This window comes from Diadema setosum, chromosome 2, assembly GCF_964275005.1.
Source record: "Diadema setosum chromosome 2, eeDiaSeto1, whole genome shotgun sequence".
NCBI classification, from domain to species: Eukaryota; Metazoa; Echinodermata; class Echinoidea; order Diadematoida; family Diadematidae; genus Diadema; species Diadema setosum.
In genome coordinates this window covers 28,692,885-28,713,794 of record NC_092686.1, presented here as the reverse complement: position 1 = coordinate 28,713,794, position 20,910 = coordinate 28,692,885, and the positions used below count along the sequence as shown (strand labels likewise).

General features: G+C 38.0%; 1 protein-coding gene across 1 annotated transcript; it reads right to left on the bottom strand.

The window, feature by feature from the left end:
* Positions 1–1,168: 1,168 nt before the first annotated feature.
* On the bottom strand, positions 1,169–16,222 carry LOC140241495 (formylglycine-generating enzyme-like). Its single transcript, XM_072321227.1, has 8 exons — positions 15,564–16,222; positions 13,659–13,733; positions 11,607–11,689; positions 10,737–10,859; positions 10,002–10,116; positions 7,297–7,410; positions 6,170–6,229; positions 1,169–5,324 (listed from the first exon to the last, which is right to left on the bottom strand). Exons 1-8 carry the CDS (start codon positions 16,107–16,109, stop codon positions 5,199–5,201), a joined length of 1,242 nt encoding a protein of 413 aa, XP_072177328.1. The 5' UTR covers positions 16,110–16,222; the 3' UTR covers positions 1,169–5,198.
* Between the last annotated feature and the right edge of the window lie 4,688 nt (positions 16,223–20,910).

Below are 20,910 nucleotides of genomic sequence, written 5' to 3'. Positions count from 1 at the left end.
AGAAAACGGCTGGTCCCGAGCATTTCGTTATAACGGGAGTGCACTGTACAGTGTAATAAGCATTTTATTCCCAAGTTCAGCCAATGAGAAAAAGTAGGGATTGACACAGTAGAACAGCCAAATCAAAATATTTTCAGTATACAGTACATGTATTCAATTTTGTTGCCCCTTGAGAAAGCATTATTTTGAAATAAAAACTACCTTTTGTCTCAATTTGATTATTTGATATGTGCAGCTTACAATTTGCCCCCTGCTGAATCATGTGTTGTTGTTTTTTTTCTTTAGAATACATGTATTACAGAGTAACTCTCTTTGTTTTGTTTTTGTTTGTGAACCAGTGCATTTTTTGATCTGCAGAATATATCAGCTATGAGCAAGGTAATGCCCTTGACTGTCAATAGAAGTACCATGTCCATAATCTTGAGTGAAAAAAAAAAATGCAAAAGATCAAGTGATAAGGCAGCAAACCCCATCCATGAGATATTCACGAAATGCTATTTCTAGTTTTCATTGGTTTTAGATAGGATTTTTTTTTATTTCAGATTGATATCTGCTTTTGTTTCTTCAAGTAAATACTGTAGTTTAAAGCTACATATATTTTCACTCTCGTGATATTGAGTAAGTATGCAAAACTGGTGTTGCTTCCAAGTACGTCTGGTGGACAGATCTATGATCTGTTTGCATATTGTGTGCATGTGTATGTGTTTGTGTGTGTGTGTGTGTGTGTGTACTTTTTTGTACAAAAATGCTGAAAGATGACAGAGTGCTCAGTATAGCCCTACCAAAGATATAAACAATCAATTTATCAAGATACACTACCAACGATGACTCAAAACAAATCTCATGCAATTAAAGTCATCTCACTGGATATTAAAGAGAAGAGAAGACTATACACTTAAAGCTTGCTTTAGAGCAGAGTGTGGGTAAGCCAGTGATTGTACTTCAATGGTATGACTACCAGACAATGTGTATGTATAATGAGGTTGTGTAATAATGCATTGAAAGCTTCCTACAATGTAATGCACTATAGCGCAATCTGTAGTAGGACAACAGGATCAAAGGTTCACATTAAACTAACATTTTACTGCATATTTAATAACTCAAATAGAGTTTGGTAGAGAATGATCTCAAATGTACAACAACAAAAAAAAGCAGTTCTAAAAAAAAGAGATGCTAGTAAGGTCACTTTCAAATTTTTTGCATTTTTTGTACGTTAACAAGAGATTCACCAAAATGCTGTTAAATTGCCACAATATATTCTCTTCAGTCCTTATCTATTCTTGCTTGAAGGTTTTGTGTGTTTATGTGAGTGTTTTAATTCAGAATATACATTGTAATTATCATTAGGGGTATTTACAAAGAGGAGAGTAGTGAAATCAAGCACAAACGTTGCTCTCATTAACATGTACTGCATTTGGACTTATTTTCAGTCAGGATGGGTGTTTCACAGGAGAAAAGTGTGTTTGTACTTCCTTGATATTGCCTAATGTCTGATCAGACATCCAAAGGCAGAATCTGTCCAGAATAAAAACATTGGAAACATCACAAATACATTTGTGAGCAACATCATGGTTGACTCGCAGCTGATCATATCATGACGTTGACATACTAAACGTAAGACACAATTATGTTGTGAACACAGTAAAAGAAAGACACAAAAATACTGCAGTTTTAGCACAATTACATGTATGTCAATGAGTTTTAGTTTCCATTCCATTCAAAAGTGCATGTATCAGAACTTCGCTTTTTCATATGTGCATAATTACTTTACCATACACCCAAATGAATAGTACATAATAAAAATTAATTGAGTTAGAAATTGCAATCATCTCCCACATTACACAGCACTGGAAGTCAAAACAGTGCTCACCACTTAATCGCAAGGGGTTGGGAGACAAGTTTTTCTCCCATTTAAGCAGTGCTCCCGCTTAAGCGATGGCCGGTGTTGGCCTGTGCAAACCACACAACATGAAGCCAGGTATGTGAGCTCAGTCTCAGCTACGTGTGTAGCTGGCTGGCTGGTGAGATCAGTGGACTCGATCACAGTGTGAGAGTAGAAACTGACGACGCACGATAAAATGATGCTCAATAAGACCGCCAATACTGCGCTACGTCTCATTGTCTAATGGCAAATGTGTAGACTGCAGTCGGCATAATCTATCAGGAACTACACTGTAGTTAGAAAATAATCCTTCTGGTAAGGAAATTAAGTCCCTCCAAGTTTTTTTTCGGATTTACTTATTATTTTTAGACATTAATACACGGACAATGGAAGTGTTTCAGCCAGATTTGTCCCGATAAAGCGGTTCATGGGTCTGATTAAGCGGTGGAAATAACACATGAAAATTTTGTTGCATCAAGTTTTGTTGCACATAAGCGGGGTTCCCGCTAAAGCGGTTCCTGATTAACGGGTGAGCACTGTACTAGCAATGCAGTGTTACACACACGTCAAAATCATGACAAAACTACCAAGATTGGATGTACATTTGCACCATCATGAATGACTTAAGCTTGAAATACAATGAATGTGATAAATTATACACAAATCTACTGCAACGTAACATACTTGAGGATTAATAGCCTCTTGCAAAGGCAGCTCGCAATGGACTCGCATACGCACAGTGAGCTGTAGACTTGCATACAGCGATCGGAGCTCGCTCAGCTCTGCTCGCAGGTCACTACACTAGCTGTGACTGCACATCCACAAATCATTGCAAGCTGCCTTTGCAAAAGGCTAGGGCATCAAGAACTGAACAGGGACAAAACATGATTGTTTAATATTTTTTTTAAAAAGGTGAAGTTCACTTACTTGGACCAATTTAATTTACCTTCTCTTTATATTGTACAGTCATCTTGTTGTTTTTATCCTCCTACAACCTCTAACATCTAATATTTCACAGTAGAAGAATGTGACATACTGATGTATTGTGATTCTAAATGCATAACGGTACAGTATGTGTACAAAGCGTAGATTTTAGAAACGATAGCTTTTGCAATAACAGAGCACAAGTTTGTGAATAACTAAGCAGTAATCATCAAATTCCTTTCTGCAAACACTTTTGGATAAATCTAAAGTAACGTTCAGACAGTGATCCTTAAAGGGGGTATCTCACTGAGCGGCGAACGTTTGCAAACGTAGTGAATTTGGGATTTCGCCAGGGTTCGTAAAGGGTTGCAAAAGGTTCGTTAACAGTTGCATGAAAGTCATCTACTCCACATCTATTTCTCTGTTGATGATACATAGTGATTTTTTTGCAGATTTGTTCATCTTGGCTGTTTCACAGTTTCCAGAATATAAAATGAAATAAAATTTCAGAATAAACTTTAAGAAAATTTATCTTGAAGTAAATTTTATATAAAATTAAATGAACAGTAAGAAGCTGTTTCACCTACAGCAATTGACTTCAGCAACTTACAAGACATTAATTGCACTCAACATACACTTTGTAAAAATGAACATTTACAAATACATATACACGTATATAAATAGAAAGGCACTAACTGGAGTTAGCATGGCTTCTGGTCCTCATTATTAACCCGTTCCATACGGGAACCTGGTTGGCAGCGTATTTAGTCTTAGCGTATTAAGAATTCAGTATGGAACGGGTTAAGAAGGTTCCCACAAAGATGTAAAAATCTTATATTGATGTCCAAATAAAGAGATATGTGTATGTATTCAATCTGTGAAGGAGAACAGCTTAGCTTGCATGCAACAATACATACATATCTCAATCTTCAACTTGGAGTTACATATTAGATAACTTGCTGAGAGGTAATCAGTAGGCAGTTGTTGGGTACACCAGTATCAGAATTGATATCAGAATTGGGACAAGTTTGTTTCCACCAAAATACATAACATTAACAACAAAACTGTAGAACACAAATTGGAATTAGAGTTGATTTTTCATTTTAGTGCACAACATAATATTCCTGGTTACTCAGACAAGTATGTTAATGCTCAAATATATTGCCCCATATGCAAATAAACCCTCTACTCTCCAAAAATGAAGAAAGAACACTCTCCAAAAATGAAGAAAAATCAACAAACAATGAGACCCTTCACCACATACAAAAATCAAGGTGCTGCAAACATTGAATCTATTATAGTTATCAGAAGCAAATATTTCTACTATAGCTCTCCCCATATGCAAAACCATTCCAGGATTCCTTACCAAATACCTTACCAAATGAGAAAATGAGCATATACCATCCACAAAAATATGACTACAAAATATCACATTAATGGATTCATCTCTGTCACCGACATCCAAATCTTTAAGCTTGGTTTTGTTTTGCACATAAAATACAGTTGATTTTATGGCATAAGCAAAATTAGTCACAGTCAATTCTTTTTTGCAAATGCAGTCCACCTTTAATGTGGTCATAGGTGTACTGTACTCATTGCATTGTCAAAAAATCACATTACTTATTGTCTAATTTCTCTTTCATTATTATCTTGAGTTGACAAAAGACGATACGATGCTAGCAGTTACTATATCTTCATCTTCAAGTTCCACTAGTCGACAGGTATTTGAATAAGCGATAACAGTGTCCTGGATAGTACATACGTAGCACTTTCTGTTTTTACATTTCCTCTTCTATATGTGTACATTCAAGTCCACTTTGGTCTGGTGGACATTAGTGGCTAATTGCCTCAAGATATCTATGATTGAGAAGAGTACTGCTTCACATAGTATACACTGCTAGAGCTAAACAGCTACTTTATTTGCTGCAATTTTGTTAGCCAGCTCCACTAACAATTTTTTAACCCAGGTACAATAGGTGGGCTGTACGTTATCCATAAAACAAAAGTAAAGTATAAGAAAGTGAGTGTAGAAATTTACATTTCAAAGTGCTCATATTCTCCTTCCCTTTACAACTGGACAGCAGTTACTAAAAAAATGAAAATAAAAATAAGAATTACAGCATAGGCCTATAGATGGAAAAGTAGCATTTATAACAGCAACAATGACATCACTGCTAGTTAAAACAATGTAATATGATATCAAATCAGTCAGTGCTGTCAGGATTATCCCACTGGATTTCTATTTTTATCTTAATCCTCCTGGGAGACTGAACTTTGCATTGCTTCTAAAAGTTTCTTATTGGGGGAGGATGGGGGAATGACTTCATGATGTTGATGCCAGTGGGTGTAGTGGATGTAGTGGATGTCTTCTTGATCATCAGCTGGTCACCAATCAGCAGTTGAGACACAGAATGCCTTCAGGGAGGGAGGATGCAGCACATCGAAAGCCCAGGTTGCAGGCAGAGCTGTCTGGGCTGTTCTGACTCCTCGCCTCACAGCGATATCTGTAGCAGTAGGACTGTGGGGGTGGGGGTGGAGTGGGGGAGGAGTGGGGATGGGGCGGGAGATGTGTCAAGGCAGAAGAGACAGTGGAATTACTTGTCACAATATGAACAGCGGCATGTCTAGGTGCAGATATCAAGTATAGTGTACTATAAAGCCGAGTGGCTCAAAAACATATTTGCAGGTTCTTAAATTTTGCGCTGTGCAATTGCAGAATTCACATATGCCTTCATCCCATTCAAAAAAGAAAAAAAAAAAAGACAATTGCATTTGACATTCCATGTATAAGTATCAATGTACTTCCCAACAGCCATGAAATTTAAATGTGAATTTGACTAAGTGTACTGCAGCATGCATTACACAGGTAGGCCATATACAAGATTGTTAAAAATGGAATCACATTAAAATTACTTACAATGATGCTGATCTAGAAATGAAGCATAACATTACATTTGCCAAGCTATGCACATTTCAGATGGACAAATAGCTCTGTTTATTCTGTGCACACAGGACTGCTGAGCATGTACTGTTATATTTCTGCAGGCTACATACTCTATTTCCTCTTACAGGGGAGCCTTGTTACAGTGAGGTCATTATGGTAAGATTCCTGTAACAAGGTAATTTTGCAGGTCCCCCTCCTTTCATATTCCTTTGCTTCTACACCTTATATCATACAGAGTTACTCGAGGAAATTTCAGTGGTCCACATAGCCCGACCAGACGCTTCAAGTACGCTGTGTCGCTACATACCTACGTACAGCGACTGGGCTGTGTATAGTTATGGTCCACACTGCTTGTTATAACAAGGTTCCATTGTGCTCGGTGCACTGGAACAATTAATCTGTGAATAAGTGAAACATACCTTGTGACACATGTATGAGCCTCCTTTCTTCACTTTATCCTTTCCAGTCTCTGGACCAACCTGGAGCAATCAAAATGGGCAAAAATGCTGCTAAAATGCTGCATAAAAAAAAGGGGGGGATGTGTCAATTGTTCATTTACAACTTTTGAATAGCACTTTTATAAAATGTCAAACTCAATACTAATTAAGTGTAAAAACAATTTAATAATGTATGTCATAAATACAAAAATATGAATGTAATATTAATGTTCTGGAGGGTTTCCAGATCAGAAGTGTTAAATAATTTTGATTGGAGTGCACAGTACATCATGGGATGGTCTGATACACTGCAATCAAATATAAAGCATCATGTTGTACATAGCAACTATGATCGGACATTCTCTGAGAATGAAATACATCCAGGATATATTGTACCTGTTTGGGTAATACATTTATTTAAGATTTTCATCGTTACCCAACTGAAATACTATTATTATATCATCATTTCACACATTTCTTATGATTATGTCTCCTTTCTAGACAAAAATTCAACAGTTTCTGCAGGTGGATGAGAACTATATTTGCCGTTAACCTCAACTTCATAAAATAACATTCACTAGAAAAGCACTCTGAGAGCGCAGACCTCCGCCCAGCAGCTACTTTCCACCGATGATCTTGCTCTTCCAAAAGAGATTTTTTTCCTCTCCACCACTTGGGAAAAGCTCTTTGGGCTCTTCCATAGAGATCAGTGATTTCCACCCATAGGTATACATGCTGAAAAATCGCCCGATTTCCCAATATAAAGGCCTTTGTTACGTCATAAACCCTCAGCTGCGCCTCACGCTAGCAGAAACTAGAGCACGCACTTTAGTGCGTGTTTAAAACCTCAAAAATGTGCTGCTTGAACTCCCAAGTTCATTGACCCTACCTGCCAAAATATCAAAAATCCTTCATAAATTCCCCCAAAATTCTCGGATCACTTCCAAAATTTAATCATCTATTACTTTCGTCATTCCAAATCTTTCCTACAAGTTTCATCCAAATCAGTTAACTACTTTTTGAGTTATTTTGCACTCAGACAAACTAATTAACAAACCAACAGTAACAAAAACATAACCTCCTCCCTTGGCGGAGGTAACTAGACTTACAGGATTATCCAAGGGTTCCTGACTGTGCACAGTGTTCCACCAGTCTGCAACCCACTCCCAGGCATTCCCTACTGTGTTGTACAGACCAAAGCCATTTGGTTCAAAGGAAGTAACCTGTGTGTACAAAACCATAAACACACATTCAAACACATCGAATGAAAAGGAAATAAAAATCTGGTAGCTTGGCAGGTTTGTCCAAAGACACGTACACGTCGTATATGAGCTTCCAGCAAACAAATGTTCAGAAATTGGGTGACATTAACAACAACAACAACAACAATAAAACACACTCAAAAAATGTCATACACAAAACCATCATAATTAGCTATTCAATCTACTACTAGTAACTGGAAGTTTTCCTCTGCTGAAAAAAAAAAATCAAAAAAAAAAATTAAACCCTCCCAGAGATTTTTCCTGTTTGACCCTGCACACACACACACACACACACACACACACACACACCACACTGTTTTACAAGGGGGGGGGGGGATGTTCAGTGGGCCCTATAGGTCATCTGATCTGTCACATTGTGAAGCGTTATCTTTCCCCTCGCTTTAATGAAAACGTTGAAATAACAATATCCATTATGTTTCCTTCAAGATTCAATACATTTTAATATAAGAACAGCAATTCCTATAAACCCATCCCATTACTGCCCCCATACTTTCCCTCTCTCAACTCTGCTTTTATTATTTAAATGGAATGAAGATTTCCTTTGTCCAGCTGGTTAACCCGTTGAGGACTGCCTGAATTTGCTACAACGCACATTTCCCATAGACATTTGCCGAGTATACTCGGGACTTGTCCTCAATGGGTTAACACCATCATTTGTCTGTGTCATCACCACATGCAATGCTACTTGCCTCTATCTTTATATCCATTACATTCTTTCTTCTCTGCTTGCTTTCTCTCTCTATCTCTCTCTCTCTCCTCCCCTCCCCTCTCCTCTTTCGTCTCTCTGTCTCTATCCTTACAAAGATGTTTGTCTATCAGACCAGTCTGCCACTAACACCAACCAGCACAAGTTAACTACACGTACATATTGATCTTGGTTTCACTTACAACGTATAAATTACACCTTTCACAGATTTTTCTTTTCTTTTTCCAGGGGATATTCCATGAATTACAAACCACTTCATCACAGAACCGAGTGACAAATTGCGTGAGATGCAAATATCTTCTGCAGAAATGAGTACACATTTTATGAGGGCATCAGACATGCCATATGTTGCTTTCACCACATGTACTTCATTAAATTCAGTCATATACATTAATATACTGTAAGAAAGGTGTGGAAACTAGTGCAAAAATAAAAGCATGCAAATATTTTTGCTTGCCATATGTTTCAGTAATTAATGTCTTGATTTAAAAACATGCTATATTCATCTAACCCAGTTGAGCTGGAAAAATTACTCATGCAAAAAATATCCACTTTTTAGGTCCTGTTAAGTGGAAATGCTCATCGATGTCGCATTGCATGCATAATGTGTATTTCATACGCACATGAGTATTCTTGTGGAAGTGTATGTCATGTGTTCAAAGTTTAGAAAAATAGCTTCTAGACTACTAAGATGCAGAGCTTAACCCGTTTGAGTACGAGTCCCGAGTAAACTCGGGCAAGTGTGTATGGGAAATGTGTGTTGTAGCAAAATCAGCCCATCCTCAACAGGTTAAAATAATGTAGACTGGTAATGGCAGATACAATATACCCAACTTAGAGAGCAGCTAGGTGTGAGATTATGTAATCATGTGCACTGCCAGAGGAAACAAAGCAACCAAGCAGGGGAGTAGGAGTAACCCCTCCACAGTACGGATCTGTAGCATCTTTAAGGTCTAAATCATGCAATCTGGTACATACTATATATGATTTTGGCTCATTCTGAAAGAAAAAAAATATCTCTCAAAATAAGTTCTGTAATAAAAGTTTGATTTATCATATTTCTCTTATACCCACATAATCTTCATTAAATATGACATCATATATAAAGTCTGATTATCTTTAAAATGACACCCCACGTGCTATGACTGGGTGTTCATGGAATGTGCAAAACAGCCGAGTCGCTACAATACTGCTTTTGATAATGTGGACTGTTTTCATGAAAAGACGCCCCTGGAATAATAATGCTGAAATGTGAGCAAAAACTCCCATTTCCTAAACATTAGACAATTGTTTGCTCAACCTTTATGTTCAATTTCAGTCCATAGATACTACAGCAGATTTTACTTCAGGTATGAAGCCTGGAATCTAATGATAATCTCACAATGCATTCTTTTCAAGCATACACCTTCCCTGAAAAGACAAAACAAAATAATGAGGATTATAATTTTTGCGCGAAGATTTCAACACCGCGAAAATTTCTGCTTCTACAGTAACAGATTTGCTTCATTTTGCAACATTTCACATTTTATCTTTCCTCACACTCAGTTGTACAGCATTCCAGGAATGCATTATGTAAACAAGTGAGTTGTCATTGTAAAGAAAATTATTCAGACTTTCTTATGATGTCACATTTAAATGAAATGATGTGGTTCTAAAAGTCAGAGATACAATATATCAAGCTGGAATTGAATGACTTTTCTTAGGGGTATATATAGATTTCTTTCACAGAATGTGACTTTCTTTGAATATTCACTTGTGTATTCCACTTTGAAATTAAATCAGTGTAATGAGAAAAAAAAGACAAAATGAAGTGAATCAGACTAACTGGAGCAGTGCCTGCAAAGCCATCCTCTGCTGTGTTGATTGTAGGGAATTCCCCTTGCCAGATGTTGACTCTGTGCTTGTCATTTGGCATCAGCTTGTTGCCCCAGGGAAAGAGCCTGAGATGGACATGGAAGTTAACTCTGTGAGCCCCTCAGGCGACAAACTTATTTTAAAGTCAACTGCACTTTAGAGTTCTAGTCCAGAGGGGGTTAACAGCAAAGTTATTCAGCAACAGGTGAAGAATTAAGAGTCTCTGATTCTATGTACACAGAGAATGTGAATTGTCTAATACACAAACAGACAGCTGGAAAGAGGTTATACCATGATGCGGATAAACATGTATCTGCCTGTTGCTCCTGAATTCCATTACATTAGTTTAGCATTTCTTATCTTATTCTATAGAGATTTCTACTTCTATTTAACATGGCATACATGTGTAAGCATTCCAGTGCTGACAGTGTCAAGATGATTATTCTCTAAAAGTTCATTCTTGCAAATGCACTCCCAAAACGTTGAACACAACAAATGAAGATCACATTGGTAGATGCGTACAATTGGAATGACTGATCGAACGATACCCCACTGGTTGTGACAATTTTTTCAACTAAGATCGAAAGAGATTTGCAGCTTTCATTTGCATAACTGTAAAAGTGTAAATCTGAATGTAAAATTAAGCCTACTGCTTCACAAGCACATTGCATTTAACTTTCAAGAGGGTGTTATACTTCATAATTACCTGTTTTTCAATCCACCCCTGGCAGCATTCTCCCACTCAGCTTCAGTTGGTAGTCTCTTTCCAGCCCACTGGCAATAAGCAGTGGCATCATTCCAGGACACATGCACAACAGGATGATCCATTCTGGGGAACATGAGCAATATTTGGTATTGATTAGATACTTCAGCTGAACTTGTAACGACAACAGAATTATACACTCCACACAGGTCCACATCTCCCCTCACCCCTCACACCCAACAAAAAGAAGAAGAAGAAGAAATAGATTAATGAGATATTCAGGCATGATGTATCATAGATAAATATAGATGAGTAAAAATATCGTTATATTCACATTTTATTCAGATACATCAAGTTACAGTATCATTACACTATGCATCCTGTGAAGCACTAAGATTGGCAGTGCGCCACTGTGTCATTTACTCGTAATGAATTCTGCAAATGTGGCATTTTTGGAGTGTTATAATTTATTGAATGTGATGCTCATTTTCTACAAGGTGGGAAATCATACACTTCTTTTTCAAGAAGAAATTCCCCCCCCCCCCCCCCCCCGGGGGGGGGGGGGGGGGGAGTAAACTTCAATAGTGCTAAAGAGAAAGATATTCCCTACAGAATGATTAAAAAATGACAGAAATCAGATAGAAATAAGGAACACATGACATTTTGAAATTTCACATTTTTTCGGAAAACATTTCTTGACCAGTCTTTGGTCGCAGCACTCCCTTGCTTTGTGACCCCCATTACAGAATTCCTGGATCCACCCCTGAATGGCACTAGTTGTGGGGACACTCTGAAGATCCATAAGGGGGAAAATTGTTGGAAAAAAAAAGAGAGAGAGAGACTTTGGGAAAATCTCTCCAGTTTTTCCCCTACCTGGAAAGAATGTCAGAATCTGGTCCCTCTGGATGTCTCCAGTCTGCACCTTTGACTGGAAGCCACCATGGGGCTGCTGCAACCTGTTGTGATAAAAATGTTCTGTTTAGGGCAATCCAATCAAGTACAGTGCAGGAATGTGCTGTGCACTGACATTGGCCCCAACTACAAATGAAAAGTACCCTCTTGGGTCAGCTTTCTGAGACCACAAATCAGTCACTTGTGAATTGTTCGCACATGAGCTTCAGTTCAGCAAGAAAAAAAAAAATAGCAGTTTTCTCAGAACATTATGCATAAGAAGCCTTCAAATTACCTTTCTAAGCTCTCTGCCAGAACACCATTTAAATCAAGAAACAATTCAAGCCTTGATCGTCATCATTGCTATAACCATTATTCTCATAGTTTAGTTATGTCCAGTTCTGTAAAGCTGAACCCTATCCATTGACACATGTACACTGTACAATATGTAACAGAAGATACATATGAGAATGTGTTGTGGCCAAAATTAAATGCCCTTGGACTTAACGGTCAGATTTTTAACCTATTTTTTCTTTACTTTCCTACCCTGTTTTCAAGTGCTTGGTATATCATTTTCAATTACAAAATTATTTGTTTGTTTTATTCAAATAAGGACCCAAACGTAATATATGAAATGATGAATTATGATTTGAAGATTATTTCAAAGTGGTTGAACGTTAATAAGTTGGTTTTAAATGTTGCAAAGTGTGAAAATATGTTAATTGGTAGTAAACAAAGATTGAAGAAATGGAACAATATAAGTGGTGATTTTTGTGTGTATATAAATGACACACCTATTATGAAAGTGAATGTTTGTAAATATTTGGGAGTTTATATTGATGAGAATTTATCATGGAATAGACATATTGAATATCTGAGATCAAAAGTAGTGAAGAATCTGTATCTATTAAAAAGAATACGATATTTCATTACTCAGAAAACAGCTGAATTATTTTACAAATCTGTCATACAAGCTCATTTTGATTATTGTTCTGTGGTGTGGGGAAACACCAACAAAACAAATTTAGATAAGTTGCAATCTCTCCAAAACCGATCCTTGAGGGCAGTGTTGAAGGTGAACCAGTTATTCCCAAGTAGATTATTGTATTCTTCATTGAAATTAGATCGATTGCACATTCGCAGATCAAAGCATTTAGCTCAAGTTATGTATCGATGTGTTCATCATACTGCCCCACCGTATTTGAATCAACTTTTCAGAGTACGTCAATCACATTATGCCACAAGGTCGGGCGACATGCAATTGAATATTACACGCCCTAAAACAGATTATGGTAAAAGATGTTTTGTATATAAAGGTGCTTCTTTATGGAATGATTTAGTTCGACATGTTTCTTCTGATGTTTCTTCTGATACATTCAAAAAACAATTACATAAATATATAAAATAAGTATAAATATAGGATGCTTAACCGGATGGAGTTTAAGCCATTCCCTTTTTTACTCATCAATTCACAGTCAAAATATCTCAGCAATACCGATTCTCTTCTGTATTTGAAATTCAGTGTTACATGCCCTTATTTTTTTCTTCTTTTTCTTTATGTTGTAATCTAAGGCCTTGTAGATAATGTTTTTCTTTCCTTTTCTACTTTTGTGTCTGAAACAAGCTATCATGGTGAATATACCTTGTTTCTTGCTCTTTGCATATTATGTGATGTATATCCTTGTCATACTGTACGTATAATGTTTGTATTTTTAATCAATGTGTGGACCCCTCTGAAAACCAGCCTTTGGCTGACGAGGGTGTTCCACCCCATGAGCAGAAAATAAAAATTGAATTGAATTGAATTATCAATAGTAGTGAGTATTAAAGTACAGATGGAGTATTAACATTATTGTCATTCTTATGATTACTGCTCAGAGAAATTATATATCAATTGCACACTTACAAAAAACTCACTCAAACATACAACATGTACATGTATATACATAGCAATGCCCATAATTTCATCTCTCATCTGCATCGAATGAATTTCTGAATACTGTTAACTATTCCTTCATGATTCAAAATACTCACTGCTTGTTCGATTCCTTTTTTCACTTCTTCACTTATTCTTGCTTCCAATACAAAAGAATCTCCAAATGTCTCTGCCTGGAAGAAAAATGTTGTCATTCAAGACAATATTATTGAGTCATTTATCTCCTGGAAAGACACCAATGGCTGCATGTACAATGTTTTTATGTAGACCAACATTTAACACTTTAGAAAATGCACCCATCAAGTCTTCTGGTAAATTCTTTGGAACAATTCTCTATATTCCCCACCTCCTAAAATGTTGATATGTACCACTCTACACTACCCTAAATTTGTTAGTGTACACATGTATACAATACCCTAACGTTTACCAAATGTGTATGCGTGCATGTATCCATGTGTAAACTAACATGGGTAGGGTGGTGTAGAGTGGTATGGGAAATTAGTGAGGGGGGATAAGGAACTCTTTCCGCTTCTTTTGCTGGTTTCTCAAAATTCATAATGTAATGACAAAATTGCACTCCGCACCACACTATAGGTTCATTATTATCAGTCAAACTATGTAGGAAACAACCTTGAAGAGATAATCCCTGAAGCAGTTCTTTCCGAACGACACTGGGATGGGAACCATGAACAATTGCTGGGATGTGTGAAAGTAGCCAAAGTGAGGACCAAGTGAGAATTTGTTTCTCAACATACAAAAGACAAAAATGAAGATGGTGCCAGAGAGATACATTGTAAGCCCCAAGGGTGATGATAGCTATGTGCCGGAGAAGCTGGTGGTTGATGGTGATGTTGTTGAGGAGGTGGGTGCTTTCAATTACTTAGGGGTGATAATTGAGAGCTATAAAGTTGCAAAGGCAGCATTTATCAGCCTGGTTCTTCTTTGGAAGGATAGGAGTATCCACCAGCGAACAAAGATACATCTTCTCTGGTCACAGGTATATCCAACTGCCACTTACCGGGCAGAGTCATGAGCACTAAGAATAAATATCTGAATTGAAGAAACAAGACAGAATTTTGAAAACTGGTCGTACCACAGAATGCTGGGAATCAGCTGGATAGAGAAGAGGACCAACGACTGAATGAAATATAACAGATTGGCCACAGCAGCTAGCAGGAAACCGATGAACTTCTGCAACATACTGAAGCTGCAGTACTTTGGCCACGTCATGAGACTGAGAATTGAGGGATTTGTGGCCGATTTCATCACAAGGGTGCTTTTGGGGATGCAACACAGATCTATTCAGGCTGGCAAAGAACAGTCGCTCAGCCCAACTGAGCCATCCAGCATCGATCGAGACGATGATGTGTTGACAAGCTGACCAAATGAATACGCTGGACTACACATACATGATCAGGTTGAGCTCTTGACAATGGAGCATACAATAGGAATCACTTTTTTGGCACTCTGTGAGCATAATATTTTATCTAAATCAGTAATGTTGGTCAGAGCTGTGGCTTCCCAACTACTGGCAAAGATCTTTCTAAAGAACAACTCAAAACTGAATCCTGCCCTTGTGGAAGCCACAAAACCTCGGCATCACAATTAATATCTGATCTGAACTGGAATTGGAAGAAGCATGTTGACAATGTTTGCCGAAAGGCTAACAACACCTTGCCCTTTCTGAGAAGAAAATCTACAAACTGTGTAGCTCAAGTCACCAAAACTCACAGCCACAGTACAGCATACAGAACACTGGTCAGACATCTAGTGTAGGATAGTAAACCCACTCAAATCAAATCAATGAAGATCTATGATTCTAGTAGGTCCTATTTCTTGTAATATGTTCTCGCCTAGTCGCGTAATACCAACTCAGTAAGATAGTCCACTTGTATACCGTATCTACCTGGTAGTTTTTAATGTTTGTCTAAGTTAGGGGCCTACCTACAGCAGTCAGTAGATATACAAAAGCAATCAGCGCTGAGGGTCAGTGAGAAACTTACCTCTGTCGCGTAGCCAGTTGCATTGATAAATTTCGCGAATTCAGAGTTGCTCACTTCGAATACATCGAAGTAGTACGGTCTAAGAGTTACTCGCCTGGCCGGACCTTCCCCGTCTAGATAGATCTTCACCTCGTCCGTTCCCATTTGAAAAGTCCCGCCTTCAATGTAAATCATCTGGTTAGTCCGTGGGACAGAATCAGAAGCTAGTGGCTCAATCGGTTGGTTTACCTCTCGAGAATACTTTAAAGCTGGTTTTTCTGCGTGACCGTCATCGTCGTGGTCGTAATCATGATGCAAAGTTGCTTGGTTGTCGTGATCGTGTTGCCTGTTCAACGCAGACGAACCGCAGCCGCAGCCTTCCTCGCCATCGTCAGTAGTGTCATCAGCTTTTTCGCCGGGAGCGCTGGCGTATACAGTTGCTGAAGAGTCGATAGGGCCTTCCCCTGAGCTCGGGCTTGTCGATTTATCCATTTCAGCACTGTTTACATGGATAACCAGAACCACGATAAAAAATATCGATCCTGTAATGACATTCATGTTGGGCATTTATTGAGCTTTTAAAACTCTAACTTGTTAGTGTCGTACTCAGGAAGGCAGATATGTCACACTGCACTGGTGGCGTTAGAATAGAACTTTCACTCTTTCTGGCCGGCCGGTGTCACAGTCGATCCGTTCCGGGTTCCGGGGGAACCGATATACTGGCTGAATCCAGTCGATTAGTTCCGCGGAACGAATATACCGCACAATAGGCAGTACGCAGAAACGTTCCGCAACCGCCGATCCTATCCGGGTTGTGCGCGTAGGCCTCATTAAAAAGCAAAATAATATCTGTTTATTGTGGATGCCTATACCAAAGCCAAAAATCTAAGAAAGCTATTTTTTCATTTTTGAAATGATATCAAGGACAAACCTGTTTTTACATTCTGATAATTTCCCTTTAAATGAATCATATTATAGCCTCGTACAAGTGGCGCGAAGAAATGAAATCACTGTCGGGCTTCCAATGTATAGTAGCTAAGCAGCATGCACAAATACGTACGAGTCGATCATCTGGAGTCGTTGCACAGACAGTGTGCGATTAGCCTTTATTTATAGACAAAACTTCAAAGAACAGTTCAACGAAAGAGCATGATAATACTATAGTTATAGGTCCTACATTTATAAGAGACTGCTTGAAGTGGGAAGGAGGAGAGAGGGAGGTTTTGCTGGTAGGGTACAGCAAGGATTCATTCATTCATTTATTTATTTTTCATTTCCAACAAAAACATATAAATATATTACAAAAATTGAATACATTGCATAAATTTCATCATACAAAGTAAAGGATAAATTTACAGAAAACTTGTAGGTATAGGAAAATGTTGGAAATGGGGAGGAATGCTAAAATGCTAAAAAAGGATGAACATTGCAACTGATTGACAAATTGCCCCACATCGACGTAAATAAGCACTGAATTGATCAGTGTTTTAGTAGTAGCCATGATAAAAAATCATGGGCGTACATACTCGAGCAGGATTCGAACCTACGACCTCCTGATCACCGGACAGGCGTCATCTCCACTAGACCACCGAGCTATCGCCCGACAGCAAGTGTTGGTTCTAATCCTTATAGCATGCAGCGGGTACTGCTTTGTGACGGAAGAATTTCATGAAACGGGCGATAGCTCGGTGGTCTAGTGGAGATGACGCCTGTCCGGTGATCAGGAGGTCGTAGGTTCGAATCCTGCTCGAGTATGTACGCCCATGATTTTTTATCATGGCTACTACTAAAACACTGATCAATTCAGTGCTTATTTACGTCGATGTGGGGCAATTTGTCAATCAGTTGCAATGAAAACATCTCGACGGAAGAATTTCATGAATTTGAAAAGGATGAACATGTTGTTTGTTTTTTTCGGTGAGCTTTGTTCTGATAAGAAAATTATTGTTCAGCTGTACTTCAAAACAAAAAAGAATGTTAGTCTAGTAGTCTGCAAACAAATTGTTAATGTGTATTCAGGGGACTAAAATGGAGCTATACATGTGGATTTCATTTCATTTATTTATTTTATTCTCATTTTTCTTTCAACAAAACATAACACAAAGTAAATCAAAAATGCAATCATAAGCAAACATACATTACAAAGTATGACATTCAATGGTAATTAACAAACTAATAAAGATATGCAGACATACTGGAATTACAAAGTTATGTTTGCAGGGTAAAAATGAGAACTACCCTGCATACACTTGTCGTCTCTTCTTCTCTTCTTCTCTGACCAGGAGCATTGCTTGTAGATTTTAGACCACTCTAAAAATATCTTTGAAAATAATTATTATAATTACAAGTACGTAATTATGCATAATGCAAAAAATGTAAGACAAAATGAAACAAACAACAGAGACACAACAACGTGACATGACTAAACTGAGGGGAATATACGAATGAAAGGATTAGAGCAAAAACAAAATTAAAGGAAGAAGGAGAGAAAGAGAGAGAGATAATGCCTACACGCTGAACAGGATAAACGGAAGAGGAGATTTATTGATTGATTACTCAAATTGTCCACTCTGGATATACTTTGGATATCGAACAAAATTAACATCCAATACATTACAGGTACAACGCAATCAGACATGTCATAGAGTACAAAATGAAACTCACTCACATTAACATACAGTAACGTATGCACCATAATAACATAATACATTAACCCGAAATCAATGTGTGTGTATCAAACACACACGAGAAACATATATCCTACAAATCTACACCTCACTTTCATCATCACCAAATTTGAACTCAATTACTTCAACAGTATAAAGATAATCACTCAATATCACCATATACCCCAGATTTCATCAGAATTAATTCAGAGCTGTAGAAAAGTTCGCGACGTAAACTTTGCGACGAACCGCCCGACCGCCCGACCAACCACACACAATTCCTGTATACCTTCTTATACTCTTTGGATATGCGGGAGCATAATAATAATGATAATAATAAATACACCAAAAACTAATCATTACAACTTATCTAATTACACTGGCATTATACGTGTGAATGGAATCTGGGACAAAAGCACTTCTAAAACGGGTACGCTTTGTGCGAGGAGGACAGAGTCTGATACTTAGTACCTGATCTGTTCAGGCAATAGTAACCGTACAGACGGTGTGTTAAATCGGTCATTATCTTGTTTACCTTGACCATCATTCTTTCCACGTGTAAATCCTGTACCACTGGCAATTCCAACCCAATGATATTTTGCCACTTTCGCGGTCTATCGATTCTATAGCCTTGTCCTTTTGTGTAAGATTGCCATAAAAACAAATCAAGTTATACATGACAATAGATTGGATAAAGGAATTGTAGAAAAGAACCATCAGTGTTCTATCCAGCCTCAGTTTGGTCAATTATTGCCTGATGATTGAGGATGTATTTCGGACAGCAGCTGGTGACTGCCTGCAGCTGTGGAAAAATTATGGAAATGAAATGCCTAATTTCATTACTTTATAATGTGATTTTTTTCATTGCGTTAGGGTGTTACCGATGATGAATCTTTATTTGCTGTAACCTATTATAGATAATGAAAATGTTAAAAAGAGATATCCGAAGAATAAAAAACAATGGTAAGTTGTGATTATTAATTTTATCATTCCATTTGTTAAGTTAATTTCTGATAAGGTGCATTGATTCTTGCAGTGTCTAAACTTGGTCCCAAGTCCAATTTACCCATTGTCTAAAAAGATTGATTACTTAGCCATCCATGACCGTGTATGCATAAATATCATTTTGAAGAGGAGTATTATATGGTTTTAAGATGTTGCTACTCACTTTGGTGTAAAGTTAACACAATCTTCACAAATTTGAAATCAAATCTTGTTGCGTGTTTTTTTTTTATACGCACTGTATAAACAAAGAGACCCTAATTAAAGGATAGACCCACCTTATCTGCCCATCACTACACATGTATTTTCTTTTTTCAGTCCAAACCGATTTTGTATAATGTACTTTCAATTTCTCTTAGAATCGTATGCTCTCTATTTCAAATGTGCTTTCTACTTAATTCTTGCAAAGCGTTAAATTTTCAATCGCCCATCTCAACCAAAACTATACTGTATCTCTTTAGAATACCTTGCCTGTTTGAAGTAATCTCTGTGTATTGATAGACCGCCTCCCCAAAAGAGAAACACACACACACACACACACACACACACACATTCATATGCACATGCACACGGACACAAGATATGATAAAGACAACTGAACACACAAAAACAAAATTCATCCCGTCATCTTTAGTTGTTACAACTGAAAAAATAATGAACCAAACGAACATGCATATATGACGTTGGCGATTATATTGGTCGTTATATCGCACTAAAAATCTAATGATTAGACTCTGTGCCCTGAACATAGACATTAAAATGAAGGTGGACTATTTGAGCTCATAGTATGTTTTATATGAAGCTCCTAGCATGCCGAACATCCCAATTACAGTAACTCATTCGGTTATTCTGTTCAAATTATTCAAATCAGAGAGAGGTTGGCATGACCAACGTCACATCGTGCAGAACTGTACAGAGCAGAGTTCTGTGACTTTACCATGGCCACCATGACGACGATAGAGATAAGGGAGGGGAAAAAAAAAAGAATCGCTTTGTAGTCCGGGTTTCAAATTGGCAACTTTGTTCGGTTGGCTGGTCAGAGAGATTTGGAGAAGTTCATTGGCTGTAGAGGGAGACTGGAAGAGTACATTTTACTGAAGGGGTGTTTCCATTACCACTTTGTATACATTGTATACGGAAGAGACCCGGATCGAATCGGCGGCGGGGGATCGTATCGGCGGTGAGGCAAAAATCCCGCCGATTGGATCTGGGGGATCTGATATACCGGCCAAAGTCCGCCGATAAGTTCCGGCGGAACTTATCGACTGGCCGGAACGGATCGCCTGTGACACCGGCCTTCCTCAGAACTCGCATCGTATTCAAGTCGCTAGTCATGCGTACTTCCGTACACCTGGGGAACGAGTACGTGTGCTGTGTTGACTGGATGGATGCGGTGTATCATGTACGTGTGTATGTGATATTGATAGTTTGCAGGCACAAACCCTTGTTTGTCGTAGAGGAGTCTGCGCCAAGACTACTCCAAGAGAGGAGTGCAGTGCAGTGGTGCGTGTAATAGTCTTGGTGCACGCAGACTCTTTTACGACCAACAAGGGTTTGTGCCTTAGCTATCGTTAACGCCACAAAGCCTATGGTATTCTCTAGAGGGAAAATTAGAAATAAACCTGTTTTTACTTTCGGAAAGAGAGTTCTTGATATTGTTGATGATTATATTTACTTAGGGGTGACCATGAGTTATAATG